At 37.1% G+C, this 23,030-nt stretch overlaps 1 protein-coding gene across 2 annotated transcripts; it reads left to right on the plus strand.

Annotated features, from left to right (window-relative positions):
- The first annotated feature begins 1,368 nt into the window (after positions 1-1,368).
- On the plus strand, positions 1,369-19,119 carry LOC137401495 (uncharacterized). Of its 2 annotated transcripts, XM_068087873.1 has the most exons (10): positions 1,369-1,507; positions 4,382-4,515; positions 7,108-7,323; positions 8,101-8,224; positions 11,222-11,411; positions 12,773-12,846; positions 13,692-13,730; positions 14,735-14,904; positions 15,814-15,949; positions 17,603-19,119. In XM_068087873.1, the coding sequence occupies exons 2-10, from the start codon at positions 4,432-4,434 to the stop codon at positions 18,988-18,990; spliced, it is 2,421 nt and encodes an 806-aa protein (XP_067943974.1). In that variant the 5' UTR covers positions 1,369-1,507; positions 4,382-4,431; the 3' UTR covers positions 18,991-19,119. The 2 variants fall into 2 exon arrangements, with proteins under 2 accessions (XP_067943974.1, XP_067943975.1); XM_068087874.1 differs by lacking the exon at positions 13,692-13,730.
- The last annotated feature ends 3,911 nt before the right edge of the window (positions 19,120-23,030 follow it).

Genomic DNA, 23,030 nt, shown 5'->3' on the forward strand with positions numbered 1-23,030 from the left:
TCTAAAAGTATGGTGGAGGAGTCGTGATAGTGTATTGTAGGTTGTAGTAATAACTGTGATGAAATGCCACCCTGTGTAGCTGGCTGAGCAAAAAAATTAGCATAGCAGTTTATGTCATTTGTCATGTCATCTTCATCTTCATTGAATGATTCTATTTGTTCAAACTTCCGTCTCTTAGTGGGGGTGTCTCTCCCTAGTTTTTTAATGTTTTGCTTGATGTTTTTTCTCAATGTAAACTTACTGGGTCCTCGTGACATTTTCATCGACCGCTCGTACATTGCTTGCTGTACTAGTATACAATCAACGAGCGATATTGACAGCTTTTACAGACGAATGCTAAAGATGTGACCTATGTTCGATCAGCTCCACAAATCGGTACACTACGATCAAACAAAGACCATGGAGCAAAGAAATCACTCTAAGAAGACGATGTCTGTATGGCCACGCCATGCGCCTATCTGGTGAAACACCAGTACAGCTAGTACCTGTGTAAAACAGTTTTTATTTGGAAACTGAGAAAAAACATCATTTCTGCCCAATCATTAATGAAATGCTGGATTCTAACGCACAATGAAAAGCGGTAAATCAGATGGAGCTGTAATCAACATGGTACAAAAATTTTGGAGAATGTCTCTAATTTTTTCCTTTACTAGGTAGCCTGTAAGTAGTGGACAACTTGAAGTACAATTAGTTTGTGCAGCTGTTTTGAGCAGTTTACAGAGATGGAGAATCCCAGAGGAGTCATGATTCTCTCATGGTGTGACAAGGGTAAAAGGTTGAGTGAGACTCAACCTATAGCTTGACAACAACTTCGGAAAAAATATTTTTCAGTAAATCATTTTGTATTGACGCAAATATGAGTTTAAGCCAATCCCTGATAAGTAGCTATTGACGCCTATGGAGCGAAAAAGGGCCGGTGAGGTTTTGATAGATAAAGCGAAACTCATTTAAAGAAACAAAAACATCACTGAGATGACCTTATTTTCAACTACTAACCTATGAGGGACAATAGGAATCCATGCATCAATTCACTTTCACAATGGGACCTGGTACTGCAATACTTCAAAAACACGTATCGCCCTCGCACTGTACAAACAAAACGAAGCGCGCAATACTAGTGATGTCACTGCTCGCGAAATCAACAACGATATGAAACAATACGTGATTAATACGGGGAATGTTGATGGACACAGGCTCTCTAAACGCGATCTATTTATAAATACAACCCAGCCTTAGAACTATATCAGCTGATACATATACGGACGCGCTTGAGTAAGCATCAAATATTGAAGCAATAATATCTCTGAGGCTACGCAATAGGAAAGCGCTCGACACGCTGCTTTGCTCTCATTAGCAGTGAGTCAAGAATACCATCCAGTCGCTACTAGAGTAAATCCGGAGTTAGTATTATACTATTATTATTAGCAAAGAGCTCTCATACAGGACCTGACCTATTACTAATAGAGTGAAGAAAGGAGTTATGTAAATTGTCAGCTATATATATATTGTAAGTATACACTTGAAAGCTGGAATTCATACAGCAAAGTTACACCAGTGGGTTTGCTTAAAGTTCTTTGTTCCACGCTAACGCTGTATCAAAAGCTGTTATATTCGTCCATGTACCATTCTTTTCGATCATTGTTATGTCATAAATTACTTAAACGGATCCTGCAGTTTGCAAATTAAACTAAAAGTTTATTCGAGCTGAATGATTCCATATTGAAACTTTCTAGTGACAGCAAGTGGCAGAGGAAAAATTGTCCATTATATTTGCTATTGACCATCGGCTCTCGTAAATTTGCTCTTTATGTGAAAATGTTAGTCTAGTTTTTAACCTAGTTTTCATCTCGCCTGTTCTTGTTTCAGATATTCTTGGGTCTACTATGCAGTTTTAAGCAGGTTTTCCAATGTTTCACTTACCTTTACCAATCGACAACCAACTAATTTTGTCTTTCCTTTTTGTTATTTGGTTTCCAAAATATTTTTAACAATTAGTTTCCATTTTCCTTTGTTGTGAGCAGTCAATCGATCTCCTAGAAACTGACCTGTACAGGTGCCTCCCATAAACAAAGGTCCGTAGATTAATTTACAGACAAAAACCACAACAATAGAAGTTTTTGGTATGGAGCTTTAGTAATTGCCTTTAGATATTTAAACTGACTATAAACAGGAGGGTACAAAGCAATCAAAATTATTTAAGTCTGTCTGTAGCTGGACTTTATTTAGCTTTAGCTCCTATCTTGTCTTGACTCAAACACAGAAAAAATTCTTAATTAATTTTTAAATTGCAATAAATCATCAATAGGATTAAAATTTTGCTGTGTCATGTCTACGTGATGAAATCTTTACTATAATAAGAGCCGTGCCTATCTGTCTGAAGCCATGGTTAGAGGCTGAAAAAAAGATTGTATTGTATGAGATTTGAACATGTGACATCTGGCTTAGCTGTCGGACACGCTACACCCCATGTCAATAACTGAATTATTGTGCGCATACTTATTTTCTGCGCTTTTTTGGCACATCTGACCATTTCTCACGGCACTTCAGACTACTAGGGTACTAATATGTATTTAACACATAGTATTCGGCTTGCGAAAGGCCTTATCCAGTTTCGCTCATCATGACACTTTGATGAGCAAAACTGAATTGCGTCATGACACTTTGATCATTACAGCTAGACATAAGTATTATCCAATTTTTTTATCTTGAGCTAAAAGCCAATTTACTCGCAGTATTTATAATATATTTAGTTTACTGCAACAATATTAGTAACAACATAACCACAGTCAGTATTCTATAGACGCCCAATACAAAACACTTGTCAATTCAGTTTTTAGTCTAAAGCTGGTTAGACACGGTTTAGATATCATGGATTTGGTCATGTTTGGGCGAATTTTACAAAACAATGAACTCCAAATTTGAATACTTAGAGCATCTAGCCTTTAATACTTCTCGCAACTCACCTTTAACACTTAGCGCAACTATCCATTAATGCTTGGCGCAGCTATCCTTTAACGCTTGGCGCAACTAGCATTTAAATTTTGGCAACCTGCAAATTTACATAATTTGGAAAGCGGAGAGCTTTATTATAAGAGCGGATAGAAGTGGTGATCAAGATAGGTTAGCCTGTTAATTTATGCTTGGTGTTTAGAATATCTGCATACCATGAGCTAAATCTGTTATTATAGATGTTACAGAATTAGAGCTGTTAATCTTAATTGGTTGTTACACCGACAGTATGAAGCCAGATAACTTTCGGGATGTTGCGCAGACGAACCAAAGAGAAGTTCACATATAGCTTACACTCTTTGAGTGTTAAGACTTACTGTTATTGTCTGCGAATGTGCAGCTGATAGAAAATACTTGCTCTGGGTTATCCCTTTAGGCGTGGATGATTTCACCCACTACAACCGCTATAAGCATGCATATATTAGGTGTGACCACAGTATCAAATCTAATTACAATGTATAGGTTAATGAGATTTCTGACAACCCAAAGAGGTCATCACTTTTCAAATGTATTAAGCAGTGTCAAATAGAGTGACATTCCATTTAAAAAGGCGCATATACTTGCTGCCCATATTCATTGTTTTCATTGTGTGGATGGTGCGTATTTGGAGTTGTGCGCTCATCGAGTTACCTTGCGATAAGCGTTTTAATGACCATTCGCATGTTGTGGAATAATGCCGGGCGCTTGGTTAAAAAAGATGAGGAATTTCAGAGGTCATCGCAGTACCCTCATGCCTCATTAAATCAAAATAGGAATGACTGAAGTATGAAACTGTTTAAAATGGAATAGGTTGTATGGAATTTTTTTGTGCATCATTTCCATCTTTTATATGCATGAAACATCTGATAAAAATTTGCGAGTAACAAAACCTGCCTGACTTGCGGTTTTTTGCCATTTGCATCTTGCGGACGACGCGAACTCGCGGATTAGTGACATCATGGAAACGGTGATAGGGAGTGTTGAGTACTCAGTATACACGAAGCAGTAGCAGTATGCAATATAATATATAGAATACTGCACAAATACAAACAGAAATATTATTTCTGTTTGGTAGATTAACTAAGCTTTTTCATGAGCGTATAATGCTGGTCTGGTTAAACGTTCACAAGTACTTGCTAATGTCTGTCAAGATGACAGGCTTGGTTTGATGCAGGAGTACAAATCACTGGCTATGATAACCTCTGCTCATTTGCATATTACTAGGGACTGTTGTGTAGGTTATGCAGACTTCCAGTTTAGCATTGTTCATCCAACCATGGAACATTAAACATTTTATCTGATTAAAAGCTTGATGCACCAGTCTGTGAGTAGCAGGGCAATTACACTGTAAACAGTTGCATGGCTTTGCATGGTTGGCTCTCAATATTTATAGAGACCATTGATTACAACAGAAGTTAAAACCGACTACAAGCCCCAAGTTATATGAAAATAAGGACAATGTACACTTTTTGGATTACAGCTATGTTCGTATGCTTTGCCAGTTATGGATCTGCAAACAGGAAATTGGTAAGCATTGAATGTATATTTCTGTTGAAGTGAATTCTGTATAAAATGAAGATGGTTCCTTGTAGGATGGAGTTTAAAAGATTTTACTATCTTTATATTTGTATCGCATGCTTGCTGGTGTGTTTACACAAGAATAATACGTCGGAGTTGTATTTTCGTTGAGAGAGTTGAGGAAAGTTGTAGTCTGTTTATGATTTGAAATACATTTTTGGAAAGGCTTTATAGCAACTAAAAACTCCGACTATACAAAAAGGTCACCTATTTAGCCAATGAAATGCAATATCAACATCAATATCCATTCCATTGATGTATTTTCCACACCTTTGCAAGATGTGAATATTCAATTACATGTTTTACTCTTGCCATTAAAAACGGACAAACATTGAATGCAGCTTTTCACCAATCTTTTGTTGACGGCTGGCACAAAGCTATTTTTACAACCATTTTTCGTTTTATACCAAACCGACTTTGTCGGTGTGGAAGCAACTCCGGATAAATCATGCTGGTGTAAGCACACTTTTACAGTTGGAGTAGTTTTGTAATTCCTTGTTTAGTAGAGGGACACTGAGCTGAGTCAACATTTAATATCGCTGACCTTCGCTATTCGGCCATAAAACTGTCACCTGCTAATGATAATAATCTAAAGATGACAAAACCTATCAGATTTCATGGCATCTAACTATAAGCGCCTTTGAATTTGCTAAGCATACCTGATGAGGGGTGGCTTGCTCATACCATGGTAAACAAAAACAGCTAGAGTGAACTGAAGTGAGCACATTCATTAACTTCGATTTTTCTTCTGTATTGTACTTTTACAGCCATGCTACACAGTAACTACTCTATTGATTACGTTCAAATTTTTTTTTACATTTGCCGAACGTGTTATAGAAAATGTTCGATTGTGTTAGTCTGAAACATTAAAATTTTGATGAAACTTTTCGTGCCATGACTTTCACTGATACACTATGACATTTCAATGTCACTGGTGCGACTTGATTATCATCGTACAACCGATCAAGGTCATAATTAACGTGCTTCTCCAAAACAATTACCGTAAAACCTTTAATTGAACACCACCTCTATTTGAATGCCACCTCCAATTGAGTTTATTCAAATGGAGGTGGCAATTCAATTCACCTTCCAATTCAATTAAAGGTTTTACGGTATGTTGGAATCTTTGTTACAACTAGATAGGATGATAGCAACAGTACCTAAAGAGAAAACTAACTAACACAAACTATAGGAGTCTCCAGTGATGAAAGGGCATCATCTGGTCATCATCATTCACTATGTATCCATGACACGATTAACTGTAAGTTTGTCATCATCTGCGAAATGGAAACGGCGGAAGACCTGCTAGTCGAGCGAGTTTTTTTAGTAGCAAATCTTTATCAAATGTTTCATGCTTGATTTTTTGAAAAACTGCCAGCGTTAATTTACCAAATGGTAATATCCATTGAAGCACTTACTTAGCGCATGCTAATCATGGAAACTGAAACTTTCTGATGACGTGAGTCAGGGAGATTGTGCAAGCACAAACCCTCATTCCTGACTGTTCCACATGTGTATCAACTCTTGCTGGAACCATTATCTTACCCAGGGAGAGGGCAGGGCGATGCACCGGTTGCGGTTGATTTGCCGTTAGCCAGTGTAGATAGGTTAGGCAGTTCACACACAATTACTGTAAAACCAATCTTTGGCAGCTTATGTAACACAGTTGGTGAGTGGTGCCAGCAGCTGGTATTGACACCTACAAGCTTTGTGGCTAGAATTGCCTGAGTGTGTTTCAACTCCATGATTACTAACGTATCCTATAAAGCTAAGGCTATATAGCCATAGAAACATTTGTCACTCGGCATGCATACACGCTACTATTTTCAATTAAAATCGGCCGGTTGATTGAAAACTGTTGCTTATAGAGATACATAGATGATGGCGAGACATGAAATTGAAAAGCTAGAAGTTAGACTCGATGTGGGTTTTTAAAAACCTCGGGTTATTTTTGCTGTAGAGCATTGCCGCTAAGTGACATTTACTAAGTTTCCACACCGATACCCCCATATGGCGCCGCAGTGCCATCATGGAAACAGCTATGTCGCTCTCATCCTATCATGATTTGGTGTCGCTGTTTGAGAGCGAAATACTAATGCGATCCATCATGTTTGTGTCATGGACATGGCTACCAACAGCATTGCACTTGCGCATAGGTTAAAGATGCAACCATGGCAGAAGGGTGGCACCACCATTGCTCTACCAAAGCACACTATGGAAGCATGATCTGCTTGTCGGCACTGCGTAGCGCTTCAGCACTGGCGTAACTGGGTGTCGCTAAACTATCATCGTATGGAAACCTATTAATTAGTTGAAATGACGCAATCGCTAAAAAGTATTTCTGATAAATATTACAGCTTTAAGGAAAGACTAATGCAAATGACTAGATAATTTGGTAGCTTATGAAGGATTTGCTAAACTGTGCTATGCCATGTAGGCGACTAGTTTATCTTACATGTCGATTCCACAGCTTGGGCGTTTCCTGAACGAAACAAAGCGCCATTTGTAAAATAATTACTAACAGCATCCTCTGTTTTGCAGGTAGGCAGTAAGGATTGTATCGTATCGCAATATTGTGAGGAAGAGAATGCTATCATGGCATTGCAAACTACTTTCGGCATGTCAGAAGATGCTGCTGCCAGTTATATTCAAAACAGAACAATAGTTCGAAGCTGTAGCTGCCACAACTCATGTGTTTATCTAGGATTATGCTGCCAGGATAAACAAATTGTTGTACCAGAAGAGCAGCGCCCCATTGTAAGTGTTTTAGTAGTTTGGGAACTTTTGTCTAGTACTGCTGAAGTACTATTCCTTGACAGCGGAACCGAGGGTGTTTGGTTTAGTAATTGAATAATGTGTTGGCTGTGCAATGATTTGATGAATCAAAAGGTTATGCTGTCAGTAAGGCAATAGTTCTGTCTCACGAGAAGATATCATCTGACGTTCAAGTCGGTGATTGGTCGGCTCCGCTACAATCACCGATGTTGGGTTTGATAAAACATCTTTACTTTGATACATAACCGTATGGCGAGCAGACGGACACGATTCAGCATTTGAATGATAGTTATTAGGCGTGTGTCCATCAGGTGCAAAGGCTTGGCAATGTGATCCAACAGAAATGTGGTTTTATCTGTACTGCTGAATCAGCATGTTCCATTCCCGTTGTGATACAAACCAGCAGAGGTGGTCAAGCCGGAATGCGAGATCATGAAAAAGGAATTTGTTACCTTTGGTTAGTTGTAATGATGGTCTATTGTGGAAACTTGGCGGATGTTCAAAGTGAGATGCCATTTTCCATCCAGTATTTAGTATCACAGGAATGCTTGCTATCATCCATAAATCATAGCTCACTGATCAATGCTTGATTGATTATATATCATATTTCAAATGAGAAATGCATTTAGCACTCGCCTTGGCTGTTTGAGATTGTATCCGATCATATTCCGCTCTGTAAGGTCGGGCAACTTCTCATTTTGTAGTAAAATGATGTGTAACACTGATGTTTGAGCATGGTAGTATTTATTTGAAATGCAGGCATCTCGATTGATGGAAGACCGGAGCTCGTACGAATGCCGGAAGACGCTGGAGCGAGACACAGTGGTGGTTCATACGTGTCCTCCTAACGCTCAAGCTGCCATGAAACAAAAGTGTGCGAGAGGTGAGCCAAGTCTAAACATAGATGTATCATCTTAATTAGATCTTGTAATTAGTACTCTGTAACAGAAACGACCAGGATCATTGTCGGAGACACAGGTGCTTCTCTTACCAGCACTTTTTAGTGCTTTCTTGTTTCTTGGAAAGTAAGTCTAGACCCCAGATGGCGGTATTTGTTTTGGAATAACTTGAATATCGCCCTCTTGTTATGGTCCATATTAATCCAAGAGCGTGCTTGTTTGTTCGCGCGCTCGCTGTGTGTCCACAGGGTTTTCAGCCACTCCTAAGCCTGGTTCCCATATCGATTGCGAGACTCCGGCGGTAATATTGTGCAGCAAAACATTTGCGACGCTAGGCTCGGCGGCTTATGTTCACATAAAGCTGCATCGCTAATAACGACATAAAAATGTTCGCTCGCCATGCCGTTTCAATAATGCTGACCTTCACCTGTATAATGCATTTCGGGAAGGTTTTGCCAGCGGCTCTTCGCGAAATTTGAACAGTGCTCAACTCTTGCGTTGCCGCCGGCAGCTACCGGCGGTCCTCGGCGATACTTGGCGCGTAGGTTCCCATTTCACCGCTAATAGCCTGCGGTGCTGTCGCCGGTGCTTTGCGACGTATATGGGAACCAGGCTTTACAGTTTGAGATAAGAACATTGCTATAGGAGAGATTTGCACTTAACCAAGAAACTAGGCTAAGCTGTAACACTAGTGTGGTTGAATACAGCTGGTAATAGAGTGTCGGGCTAAGAAATAGTCAATTTCGTAGCCTGACACTCTGGTGTTAACAAAACATCTGCTGTTCATCACTAAAAAGGTGATTTTTAGTTGAATATTTTCAGTTGAATTTTAGTCACACGTCTGCTGTAATAAAGTTTTTGAAGTGCTTGTATTTCAGCCAGAGTAACCAAGATTTGCAGTGAGCAACCACTCTGGTCTAAAGGAATTAACAGCATCTTTGAGATTCTATTGATTTAGTACTTATATACAGCATTTCCCTATGACAAGCCATTCGGATGCTAGGGTTTTAGCTTCTGTTGGTTCGACCTTTCTCAACGGAAAATTCTGATGCCGGCATCATTGGTTCTGTTGCAGTAGAGCCCTTACAATCTATTAATGTTATTATTTTCCTGTCTCATAATCTAAAGAATCTTGCATGAGCTAACAGTAATTTTACTGGACTTTGGACGTTTGAGTTGCAACGGGCTGAAACGAATCAAATTATAGTTTTCCTTATCATTATACATTAGAGCTCACTTCTTTTTAAAGAATTTCAGTAATTTTATGACTTTGGACTACTTTTACTTTTACAAACTAAGTGATAACTAGATGTCTATGTTTGAACATGAGAGATGTGCCACTCTGTAGCTTCACATGTCTATGTTTGAACATGAGAGATGTGCCACTCTGTAGCTTCAAATGCAAGTTAAAAATAAACCAAATGTGACAGTTGAGTCTTTTTGGAGGTTTTTATAGGTACAGACAACACTCGTTTGTTCGAAATAGTACAGACTGGGTCATGGCCAAACATTGAAAAATTTGTACAGTACTGTGCTGTAAACAGCCGCCTATATTGTCTTTTACACATAGTCCTAGGCTACAATATGGTACAATATGCATATACAGTACACACGAGGGGATAAAATACCCTAGGACACTTATATTTTGCTAGTATTTAGTTTCGTGAGTAGCATACAGAGTAAAATTTCGCTGCAACTTAATTTCGCAGCTCTAATGAGTGCGAAAATATAGTGATGTGAAAATAAATGCAGCGAAACAAACATAATTAGATTCCTCAGGTTCGGTTCACCGGTAAGAAAAAAATTCTCAATTTGGGACTAGTTTGTAACTGTGAACCGCAGGTAGAATTGTGTGGGCGAGATCGATAATGCAATTTGATCGCTTGCTGCCATTTGTTTCTTGGACTACCAATGAACAAAGCTATTTAATTTCGCGTTTCGCTTGTTCGTTATGATAGTTTAGTTTCGCTCATGAAATTTTCGCGAGAGGATGACTCCGCGAGAACGCGAAAGTTAGATGAGGCGAATACATAAGTGTCTTAGGGTGTGTTACACCTGCAATAGGGTACAATATAATATTAATAACAAATTAAATACAACAGTGCAACACTCATTACGGAAAACTTACGCGCATGATTCGCTTGCGCAATCTATCATGAGAGCCACTTATCGGTCAAGGTTGTCATTCTTCAGATAAACACGACCGCATCGGACACCTTCCAGACCCTGAGCCTTTTCTGTGCAATGTAACATCTGGGGAGGTGAAGTTTGAAAAAGCGGTGGTCGACTGTACTGAATATTTTTAACATCAGAAACATCACTTCATGAAACTCTTCTATTATTCTGGCTAGATAAGTTTGGTGCTGTGTTTGTATGTTAAAAGGATGATGAGAGAGTTTTGTTTCTTCCAAGAAACCCACATAAAAAATGACCAGCCGTCACTTGTGTTATCATTAAGATCTTAAATGGCGCCGCTATAGCGACGGAAGCTGAGTTTATATTCGTCTCGCAATCAGACTTGAGAGGAAGTTGCTGTTGATAATTTCTTCTGACACGTTGATGGGCTGCAGCAATAACCTCCATGCTAAGCTGATTATACCCTTTCCTCATTGTACTGGCTGAAGCCTGGCTCAAACTGTGTCGAGTCTGCATACAACTGTTCGTTTCTTGTTTCAGACCTTTTTATCATCTATAAAAATTACCATGAAGAATTTTTAGTTTTTTTTTAGTTCAGTATTTCAGTCTATTTTTTTGAAAAGACTATTAATAATACTACTAGATACCGCAATACTATTATATTACCAACTTTGAAAATGCATTTGTTCAACTCACCTAATAATTCTTGATTTTTGTCTCTTCATTCTCTTTTTTCTTTTGATATGTAATGAAAAATATCATTTTATTGATGGATGCCAATAATAAGTTATACAACACGATTTTATAGAAAAATTTGCCACTTTACTAAATTTATCTATTTTCAGTTGCTGAGCTGGATTTGCTCGTGACCAGCAATGTGACGTTTCTCACATACAAGAACATCTACTGCGGTCTCTGCAATGGGGAGAGATTTGAGCAACTCATGCCTTGGTCCATCAGTTATGACTGCAAATTCAAAACATTACCACAAGGGGTGACGCCTGACCAAAGTGGCGGCATCCAGCAACAGGCCACGTGAGCTATCTACCCATTATTTACATGTACCTAAAAAGTAGACCCATATATTTAGATACTAGCTGTGCTACCTGGTGTTGCCCAGGCTATAAAAGTCTTTGGACAGAAACTTGACTTGTATTTAACATATAACAACATTACATAACAACAACATACATATCATGAGAGAAGTGGTTTGTGTAGTTGAAATAAATTAAGAGAGAAAATAAAAACAACTGTAAAAGTTTTCAAACTTTGTCAAACAACTGTAACTTTCCAACTTCATATCATGAGAAAAATGTTTTGTGCAGAACAACTAAATTAAAAATAAATAAAACAACTGTAAAGGTTTTCAAACAACTGTAAGCTTAAAAGATTCTTTACGTATGGTTGTTGGCACTGATAACGGTGTTTGCATTTTATAGTAATTCCCAATAACATATAGAAACATATAGAAACTATCACCTAAAGTATGTATAGATGAGCCAAAGTGCTATTTTCCTTCTTTGTTGCAATAAAGTTGCAGTTCATATTTATGGCGACAAATTACCAGAAATAATATGAAATATCTGCAGACATTTTGACGAATACAAAAATTTATGCTTTTTTTTTAAATTTGCAAATAAATTTTTAATACAAAATGACAATTAATGTTACTATCTTGTTTGCAGCTTAGAGAATTGCAGCTCAAAGAGCAATTCAGAAAATATACATTTAATTTTTATTGTAGTTTATATTGTAGCTTCTCATTACATCCCATAGTTTTAAAATATATTCTATTGTATAATATACAATAATATAACATAATAGTATATTGTATAATATACAATAATATAACATAATAGTATAATATATAATATACAATAATATAACAATATAGTGTATTATATAATATACTATAATATTATAGTCAGCCTTCAAAGAGTTAATTAAGAAGCATACGTCAGCTACAACGTTACTTTGTTGGCTTATACCTAATAAAACCATAACTGTGTGGATCCAACAAATTAATATATATTTTTAATCAGTTGTTACAGCTATTAATATATTATGTATTACTTTATTGGCAGTAATTTTATTTCAAATATATATGATTTCTCAATTATGCCATACAAAAATCATAAACAAACACAACAAGAGCAACAGTTAGCCAATCAAATAAATAGTTTGACAAATATTTTTTAATATACCTTTCTTTGTTAAGGAAATGGATATTAGATGGAAGATTGTTAAAGCAGCGAGCAATGATATTTTTAAAATGATTGTTTGACGTTGTATACAATATTTATATGAGTATACATGTAGGTTTTCACTTTAGCAATTGAATTTTGTTTCATCAAGATGTTGTGAGCGTACTTGCAAGGCTATTTTATGGTTTACAGAAACAGTGGTTGCACCTTAAATCAGACAGCGCCATTGATCCCTCCAGCCTTGATAGAAATCCACCACTCTGTAGGTAAGTCTGTCTATTCCAGGCATCCGCTACTCCTCCCGTTCAGTGAAAATTATTGGAATTTGAAACAAAGAAATCACTAAAAGCTGGCCTGTTGCTCTGCGCGCAAGAAACACACCCAAGATGGTACGCAATGAATAAAAGAGATTTGCCACCCTTAATGTTTTGCGTTTGCAGAACTGGTAATCTATAATCTGCTACCTATAATCCAGCCAGCATGGTCAGCGTAAGGCATTAGTAGTTTTTACCTAACCATCATATGAAATAACGTACTGTGTGCTTAAAATGCGTAATAGTTTCTTCATGTTTGCTTCTTATCCAATAAGATGTAAGGCAGCCATTTTCTAATTATCGTTTTAATAGCCAATAATAATTGAGCTATCAGATAAATTGAACGACATGGTATTCTATTTGACCTGAAAATATATTATTTGCTCCCTAGCAGACGGCTTGACGTGACAAAGTGAAATAATTTTTCTCTCTTTGCTGCCTAAATATAAAAATATGCCTGGTAGCTATTTTTCATTCTCATTTTCGTAGTCAATAAGATTTTGAGTTCTTAACCAAGTAAACCACATGATGTTCTATTTGGTAAAATTGGAAAGATAGTGTTTGCAGAGGGTTTGACGTGACAACGTGTAATAATTTCTCCATATTTGCCGCCTAATTAAAAAGAACATGCCAGGCAGCCATTTTTTGTTTTAATTTTGATAGCCAATAAGATTTGAGTGCCAGATCAACATAATAGAAATGATAGTTTCTCAGGATTCTTCACAAGGAAGTTCTTTTTAATAGTGAGATTAATAAGAACTGCATTGAAGTAATCCTGTCTTTATGTTGGTTTTCAGATGTCAGTCAGCGTGTACGTGCAATTGTAAATGCGCTCGGTACGTTGTCTTTGCTCTATGTGATTGTGATTAGAGGCGTACAAGCGTAATCTACTTATATTTCTTGCTTGTGACATCGTGTGCTTGACCAGAACTATTCACTAGATCCTAACCAGCTAACGCTTGATTTATTGCCACCATTTCGCACCACGCACTCCATATTTCTATAGTCTCCCTTTCTACCTTCAACTTGTCAGTCTTGCACCGTGTCTTTGGTACCTTGCGCTTAGCCAGGCGAGCATATCAGCAGCATGGCTAGAATAGCTCAGCGCATGGTTCTGTGTCTCACCATTTGTCCACCAGTGTTTCTCCTATGTAAGTTTTAGGGATTTTCATGGGTTTTTAAAAACTTTGCATGAAAGGATACGTCTTTAGGGGTTCGAACAAGCTTGCCTTAAAGATGAACGTGCACAAAATTTCAGTAGAATCTATCAGAATGTATCGTATTTTTCTATCATTTGCGATTGTTTTTGACATGATCTGATTGCAGGATGTTTCAAGATTAAAATTGGCCAAACATGATAGCAGATTAAAAAGCTCAGAAAAAAAACGTTCCGAAATGATGTCACTAGTTGTTATTATTGCTATAGTTAATATCAGCTGTTATTGCACCGTTAGGCGTCTCTATTCTGTCAGGCCTCTTTGTGACTATAGAAATCATAATTGTACATTGGCTTGATCGGAGTGTTTTAACCGCGACCAAATTCTGTCGATTTTAATCTTGAAACGTCCTGGCAATCAGATCACCTCAAACATCAAAAATAATCGCTAATCATATAAAAGTACTGATATTTTTTTTTTATAAAATCTACTAAAATTTGAGCGAGTTCAACTTTGGTTCAATCTGAAATTGTATTACTTTTCTTATTTTAACTTTTTTTACGTGCTGCTATGAATAGATCCTAACCAAAAAATTGTTTTTTTTCAAGCTCCAAAATGATACATGTATTGTTTACGAAGCACAGACGAACTTTGCTAATTGTGTCTACTGATTCCTTTGACAGGAGTGTACATGGACACTGCGAGCCTTTGCAGTTCTCCGCCCGTCTCAACGTGTCCGGTGGGAGCTGATAAATCCCATGATTGTGAGAACAGACCGGTATCACTGATATTCTATGGAAATAAAGTATACAGGAATGAGCACTGCCTACGTTGTACGGAAGGCTCTTCTGCAGTAAGTTTGTTAAAGATGGCTGCCTTCTTACATCATGTTTGTATTTGATAGATACAGAATGGGCTTTATTGAAAATTTTTCAGCTTGCTTTTTCCATCAAACCAAGAAGCAGTATTGTTTTAGCTTGTCATAGCTGGTTTAAATTTTTCCATTTTTGTTGTTGTCAGGACTGTTGCACTAATCACTGTCTTTTCTGTCACTATTTTTATCGGAAAAACCTCACCTTTGATTGCCTATAAAATCCCTTCTTGAGTCTGGATTTCCTGAGTCCTTTTAGCTGTGAGTCCTAAAGCTTACAACTACATGTACTTTGTATTCTTGTTAAATTGTTATGATTTTTTTCCAATCTTTGAGTCGAACAAGTGAACACTTATACCAATTTCTACTATAATAACAGCCGTGCCTGTCTATCCGTACAATGTCATGGTTGAAGATTGAGAAAAAATATTACATCATACAGGACTTGAACCCATGGCATTAAGATTTGCTACTCTGCATGCCCACACTTGCACCAATCATTGAACTGCCATGATTTAAGAATTATTGTGCACATACTTATTCTCTGTGCCTTATCGGCGCACATTACGATCTCTCGCGGCACGCCTGACCGCCAATGTGCTAGTCTGATATAGCGTGAACAATACATCTATCATGAAGGGAATGTAAAGATTAACATTCTCCATGATGATTTGCTAGTAGGTCACTCTTAATGACTTACTAAACTTGCAGTGTTTTTGCACTCTGCTTAAAACTCACGATTTTCCTCTGGGAATGTAGGAATTGTAGCTCAAACTTTTGTGAGTTTCGTAGGTATTTTTTGCATGCACAATCGAAGGCTTGTCTTCTGATTAGCTGATTAATACACAAATGGTCGAGTTAGTTGTTTATGAGCCACATGAACTGTTTTAGATAGCTGAGGCGATATGTGAGTCGTGCGAGTACGAAGGGTGCGCACACAAAGAGCTGCACAGTGAGGACTCTTTCTTCAACTCTTTTGGTATCTTGGTGCAGCCGTATGACGACAAAGATGTCGTTTCGTGCAAAAGTAAGTGTATATTATGTACGACCATTATTAGCGCTGACAACCAATGAACGCATTGACTACCATTCAACTCAAACTTTAACATTTGAAAATTTTTTAACTCTGTAACATCCTTATTTTTTGGGAGAAGATTCTTTTGACACTGAGTCAATATCAACTTTGTACTATTTAAACGTTGAATATTAGGCGAATATCTCAAGATTGTTGCGTATCGATCTTTTATAGCAATAGCAATTTACCCCAGACATAACTTCATTTAAGGCAAAAACTTTTTATCATTTAAAAAGCTACGATATTCTGAATAACATAAAACAAAAATATTTTTGTCACTACAATGATTTGCAGACCTAACCCACACTATTAAATAAAGCTATTGTAAAGCATTTGGCTAAATTTTTTGAAGTTATCCGATCCACTTAATCTGTTTTTGTTATTTAACGAGAAGTACACAAGTTTCGAGCAAAGAACTACTCCAGTGCGATGAAACAAACACGCAATACAAATATCTGATCATTTCTTAGAGCTAGGCGGTACCTATCTATTCCTCATTCTTTAATGGGTTTAACATAATGCTCATAAATCTAAATTAATCGACCATGGCTGATAGGCTATACCATAATGTTATACTCGACTATCCCAACGATACTAACTAGTTTGGCAGACCTTTAGCCGTCTGCGCTAAACCTCTTCTAGTCGTTCGTATGGATAAGCAAACCATGACTCAGTGTCATGATTATATGAGTCATTGTTGGTCATGTCTAACAAACTGGTGGGACGGAAGGGTGATTAGGTGCTGTGATGTCACGAATCAGTGAGAGGTCTCTGACGATGACAGTCTGTTTATTCACCAAGTCGCTAGGAGAGGGTGTTCTTTGGATAGTTTTACCAGAATTCTCAATATTTAATGTCTGTGCGTACTTCTATGAGGGTTTTAATAGTAAAGTGCTTTGGGTAGATATGTGTAGGCTACTGAATCATATACAATAGAACATCTAAATATGAAATTAATTAATTGCAAATTCTACTTTGTGTGATAAAACCGATGCACGTTGAAGTAAATATTCATATGAGAATACACTGTAATTTGTTTAATTCGTTCCAAAGCCAGAAAAACTACATTTACTCTTTAGCAATGATTCAGCGTAATTACACATAACATTAAAACAATCGCACACATCAAGTAGAGCAACATAAAAAGATAAAATTGAATTACTAAATAGTAAAATGTTTTACTTGACCCTACAGACTCATCATTGGTAGTGTCGGTTTAAAACTGAGGTGGTGACAGGGTAGAGTAACTTACGCTAGAATAAGTTTAATAAATTTAGTTTATAAGTTTGTTATTAGTTTTATATTTTTCTTTTTAATTTTCACCAACTTCTTCACTTAAGGAAGACGCTGTCATGATTCAAGAAACTTCTAACGTCGAATGTTAGAATTTTACATCAAATTTTAAATATGTTGGCGTGAAATATATAAGTCGTGAAGGATACTGTGTAAGCTTTTCACATCCCATAATTCCACAGGACCAGATCTCGTATATCGATCAGATATTTGTCTCAGATTTAGGTTTTTTCGTTGATGAAGGGTGTGCTAGATCATACAGTGGTCATTATATAGAAGGATTGATTTTATAGAATGTTTATTCCTTTGTAGCTGCAAACGAAGAAGATTGTGGTGAAATTCTACAAGAACTAACCACCTGTGGACATGGAGAGTATCTCGAATACCAGACCGCCACATGCAAGAAGGTCTGTCCCGATGGATTCCAACTCTCCAAAGGATTATGTGAATTTGTAGAAGAAACATGCGAGAGATATTTAGACGAAGACTCGTACAAAGACCTCTCTATCAGCAACAACTCGACAAAGCAACTTGACGGCGATACATTCATTATTATTGGAGAAACTGTCACTCCTTGTTTCACATGTAAAAATCTGACTGCAATAACGAAAGAAACCGAAGGTTTTGTTATTGGACAGAATGACCAGATTACTTACAAAGCAAACGTGATCGGAAAAAACTTTATATATAATGTAGATAACATGACTTATTACGTATGCTTGGACGATGTTCTCAGAATTGACCATATTGACTTCACCTCGGAAGAAATAATCACAACTATACTGCTGTCGATGTCGATAATCGGTATTCTGCTGTATTTCGTTGCTTATCTTACATTTCGACGATTGAGAAACATACCTGGCAAAGTAGTAGCCGGCAACATGCTCTGCCTATTTTTAGCATACGTCTTGTTTTTACTACGCAATCTGGCAGAAGTTCGAGAAACAAGCGCCTGTTCGGTAATCGCTATTGCTATTCATTACTTCTTTTTGGCATCGTTCATTTTCAACATTATATACGCTGCCTTCATCGTACATTCATTGGACTCGATGGAGTATGAATCGAACACCACGATATGGACAGCTTTGTGGATGTGGGTCGTAGGACTTTTGGCACCATTTCTTGTAATAGTACCTGCAATAGTTTTGGACTATACACCAGGTCACCCTCTCAGACCTCATTATGGTGGGGAAACCTGCTTTATCAGCAATGGGATTGGACTAACTTTATATTTCATCGCACCAATAGGAGTCAGCCTTATGATTGCGATTTCACTCTATATAGCAATTGTCGTGAAACTCGTCCGGTTGGCCAAAGAGACTAACATGGTACGCACAGATCATTCAGAGAAAATATCAATAGCTATTAAACTGCTAGTAGTTTTGGGCTTTAACTGGATATTTGCTCTAGTTGCTGCGATTGACAGTGGTCGTATTACGACTTTCATTTTTATAGTCGCTTGTGCTTTGCAGGGCTTTTTTGGATTCGTTGTTTTTCTTTGTAATAATACTACGCTAGTTGATGTTAAGAAATGTCTCAACAGAAAGGCGGGCTTCAACTTTGAGATGAGCTCATCAAATCGTTTCGTAAGCAAAAAAAGCAACAAGACAGTCAGTTCTGATGGTCGATCGATCAAAAATCCGTTACATCAGAAAAACAGTTCAACCGAGCTGCTATCTGCAAAAGCAGTTCCTGTATGACCGTAAAAGCTCACTGTCTCCTTGGATAAATGTGCCAAATGATGTTAATGCTTTTTTATTTATTTTTTCTATATTTTTCTGTATATTAATTTTTATTGTTGCTGCATAAAACTCAATGTTCACAAATTGCGTTGAAATTGCCAAAATATTTACTTTTGTTTACTAAACAGTATAAGGTTGTCTTAGAGTAGGCTAGTCATTTGTATGCTGATTTGCAGTTATAAATTATTACTTGAGTACAGCGTTAATTGCAGAATCTGAATAGGTTTCTCTTGTGACACACGAAGATACTTCAGTGCGCTAGACATCCTGCTATTATTGATGCTTTGAAAAGCTCGCGCAGTTGTTTAAAAGTTGCACATCCTAGCTTGACGTTCTTCATGAATGGTTCTTGATAGCTTGGGATTATCACATACTAAACAGTATACGATGCCTCCATCCGGCTTAGTCTTCAGTGTAAACAGGATTCGCTTTACTTGTAAGTGTAATCCAATAATCTTACACTCCGCAGATGTATTCAAAACTGCTCGCAGGAAATCACTGAATCACGCAAATGGGCAATTTCACTTAGAGATCTAATCCGGATATCTAACAAGTCACTTGTTATTTGACAGCCGAAACCAGCAGTAGCCTATTAATCTTTGACCATGAAATTGAACCCGATGAACTAATGAAGTAATAGCCTTAGTTCTAAAAATTTAGTCTGAAAAGGGTGATATAGAAAATGTAAGCTGGTCACTTTCTATAAGTGCAGAAATCCTGGAGATCCTGTGACCTATTCACAACATAAACGTTGCCTTACGCATGTTGGAAGGTTCAAAATTTCATTGGCTCTAAATAAAGTACAAAATAAAATACAAATGAAATATGATTGAAGAACATTTGGGAAACATCAACTGAAAAGATAAAATAGATATGAATAGAGTGGACAATGTCATTTGATGGAGGATTTTTCATAATTTTCATGATTTTCGTAAGACAGATATTAAAACTCGATATTCTGTGCTAAAAGATGCATCGTCACATAAGCTGATCTATTTAAAGCCTCTAAAAAATCTGCTATTTAGTGAGAACAGAACAAGAGCTAAAAATATGACCTTCTTTATCTCTACATTGCATCGTATCTTGTTTTAAGAATTCCTGTTACTATCCACATCATTGAGAAACTTTGAAATTGTCTGCTCTTACTGGAATGAGCACACATTTGAAATTGTCTGCTCACACTGAGGTGAGCGCACTTCTTTTAGCGATATTTAATAACAGTTAAATGGTTGCAGACATGCAAATGGAGGTGTTTAATAAACATCTTATATTTGAAATATATAACTAGTAACCCATGTGTTCAACTTTCTTTTTCTAACGCTTATTTGGAAGGCGCAATGACAGTTGTCTCTGCAAATATTTGGAATTTTTACATTTTTCGTCAACCAGTTCACAAGCTCGCAATCGTAAACAACTTGGCATAGCCACAGAGTACATTACCATATAGAATTGCATTGCCATATTTTTTCCTAATTATTTTTTTCAGCTCTCTCACAACGTAATGATCAGATCTCATCACAAGTTGAGCTAGGTAATACAATAATAATAACTTTTGCCATCGTGTTTGCTTCGTGGCAGCTCCCAATTTTGGGTAGCTACAGTCGACAAATACGCATTAGAAGAAAAAGCGATTTAAAAGTTAGATTCATTTTTTGTAGCAAATAGTTGACTTTTTGGAAAACAAAGCCTCTGATCAGTGAAACAGAGCAGCTACCAATAAGTGACCATAACCTGGCAAAAGCCGAATGTTTTTTGACTTTTCAATTCTAAAAATAGTCTCTTTTAAGCGATGTTAGTAGATGAACCACAAAAGCTACCGATTTTTAAGACACTATGAGGTAACAGATTGCACTCGCTTAGTATGTTGACTATCATGAAGTGGTGAAAAATAGTATTAATGACTAGCTGTAGATGGGGTTGAGCAGTCTGGATGGCATAGAAGTTAACTTGAGCAATCAAGTTGCAGAAATGGCAAGTTGCAAAGAGGGCAAGTTGCAGAGAGGGTAAGTTGCAGATAAAGTAAGTTGCAGAGAGGGTAAGTTGCAGAAAGGGTAAGTCGCAGAGAGGGTGTGTTGCAGAGAGGGTAAGTAAAAAAGAGGATGACCATAACATTATGATAAAAAGATAAACAGACTATTGGAACAAATCGGCGAATGGAGCCATCAGATCAATAGAGTCCATACGAAACTAGGTCTGAATGAGATTCCTACATGTAGGGAATGTGGGCAATCCCTCAAACATCGAGTAAAACACCTGCTTTGCTTGCCACAAGCGTAAGCTGTACATTTGTAAGAGCATTGCCCTGCACACACTGGCTCTGTAATTTTAACTAGATATGTTTGAGCGCAATAGCAAAAGAATCTCAACGACTGGAAGCATACCTAGTTGCAGAGGGCAGTTTAACCCTTTCACAATGAGAGAGACATTTCCGTGGTTTTGCAAACTTACCACGGCGAGTATAGCTGCTATACTGAAAACATTGTTGCTATGCTATAGCAACAATGTTTTCCTATCTAAGGGTATCTTTTTGTAAGGCTAACTATGGTTGGTCAGTTGCCCTTATTGGTTTGTATTTTTATCTAATAGTAGCATGTGATACATTAGCTCTAAAAATGATGCATTAGTAGTGCCTCATGGCAGTGAATATTTGTTTCACTTGCTTATAATAACAAAAATTTTGAATATTTCGTTGCAATAAAACGGTAGGCCTACTTACTTTTTCATAGTTGGTTAGTTGTCATTAATTTATGTTTGAGCAACCTTAAAAGCTATTTGTTATATCATAAAGACACCCAGACAAAGATTGATGTGTAGAACTCTGCAAGGGAGAATGATTCCAAAAGCATCATACACGACATAATGTGAAACAATCAGACTAACCATGGCGCCAGCTTTTCTTTATTCATAAATACTGTCATATTCTGTATTATAGAAGCATAATGCATGTAAATAACTATAGTAATCAATGTGAATCAACAATGTTGAAAGATTCCATTTTATTGATGAATTAATTCACCCCCACCTCCTGATAGCCCAGCATAGTCTTATAAACCTACCTGTGAAATAGTTAAGATCAGGCACCCTTTTTGTCATCACCAATAGCCTTGATTAGGAGTTGCACCAGCCTGTTGTTCACAGATCTGGTGCCCTAAGTTTCTAGATGACGAGTGCAGGGAGGATATGATAGAGGTACATGTATATGCGAGGCGTTCAGATTCCAATAATACCCCTCATGGGTGTAGTAGGAGAATTATGGTAACTTTTAATTTGATTTTGGTACATGAGGGGGTGTGATTACTGAGTCAGGTAAGCTTCCTTGAGAGTGGATAACTGGATTAATATCCTAGCCTGAGTTCTTTAGAGATGATTCCAATGTTCGTAGGCTACTGTGTTTAAACAAGTGACTTATAACAATGTATAATATTATGTTAGAAAAAGTTTTTACTGTATTTGTAATTGACGGACTACTTACCCTACTGTGTCAATAGAATAAAGGAATGCAAAAATAAACACAAAAGCGTAAGCTTAGCAGTGCATAGTCATGGTGTTAGAATAAGTTAATTAGCTGGTATAACTTATTTCAACTTACACTATAAAAAATACCATAATGGTACACTATGTTGTTTAAAATAATTTAATGTATTTTTATCACTATTAGATTATATTTTTATGTTTTACAAGCGTTTTTATTTTTTCTTAAAAAAATAACCTTTTGAGAAATTTTGGTGGCATAATTATGTTGTGCATTGCTACATGGGTGAAGATCAATACTCGTATGTTGATGTATTGGAAGCCATGGTCTGACGTTTTACAATTCAAAACCCTTGCAAAGTAACCACACACCCTTTAATTAAAGCAGGTTCAAACTGTATCGCAGTATATTGGAGTTGTCCTCTCAGTGATTATTTGTAGACTGCGCACGTAGACCAATGGCGTCACTGAGGCAATGCGAATATGTCAGAGAGCGTTGCACTTTTCAAAATTTCCCAAAATTTTAC

This window comes from Watersipora subatra, chromosome 8, assembly GCF_963576615.1.
Source record: "Watersipora subatra chromosome 8, tzWatSuba1.1, whole genome shotgun sequence".
In the NCBI taxonomy this organism is placed as follows: Eukaryota; Metazoa; Bryozoa; class Gymnolaemata; order Cheilostomatida; family Watersiporidae; genus Watersipora; species Watersipora subatra.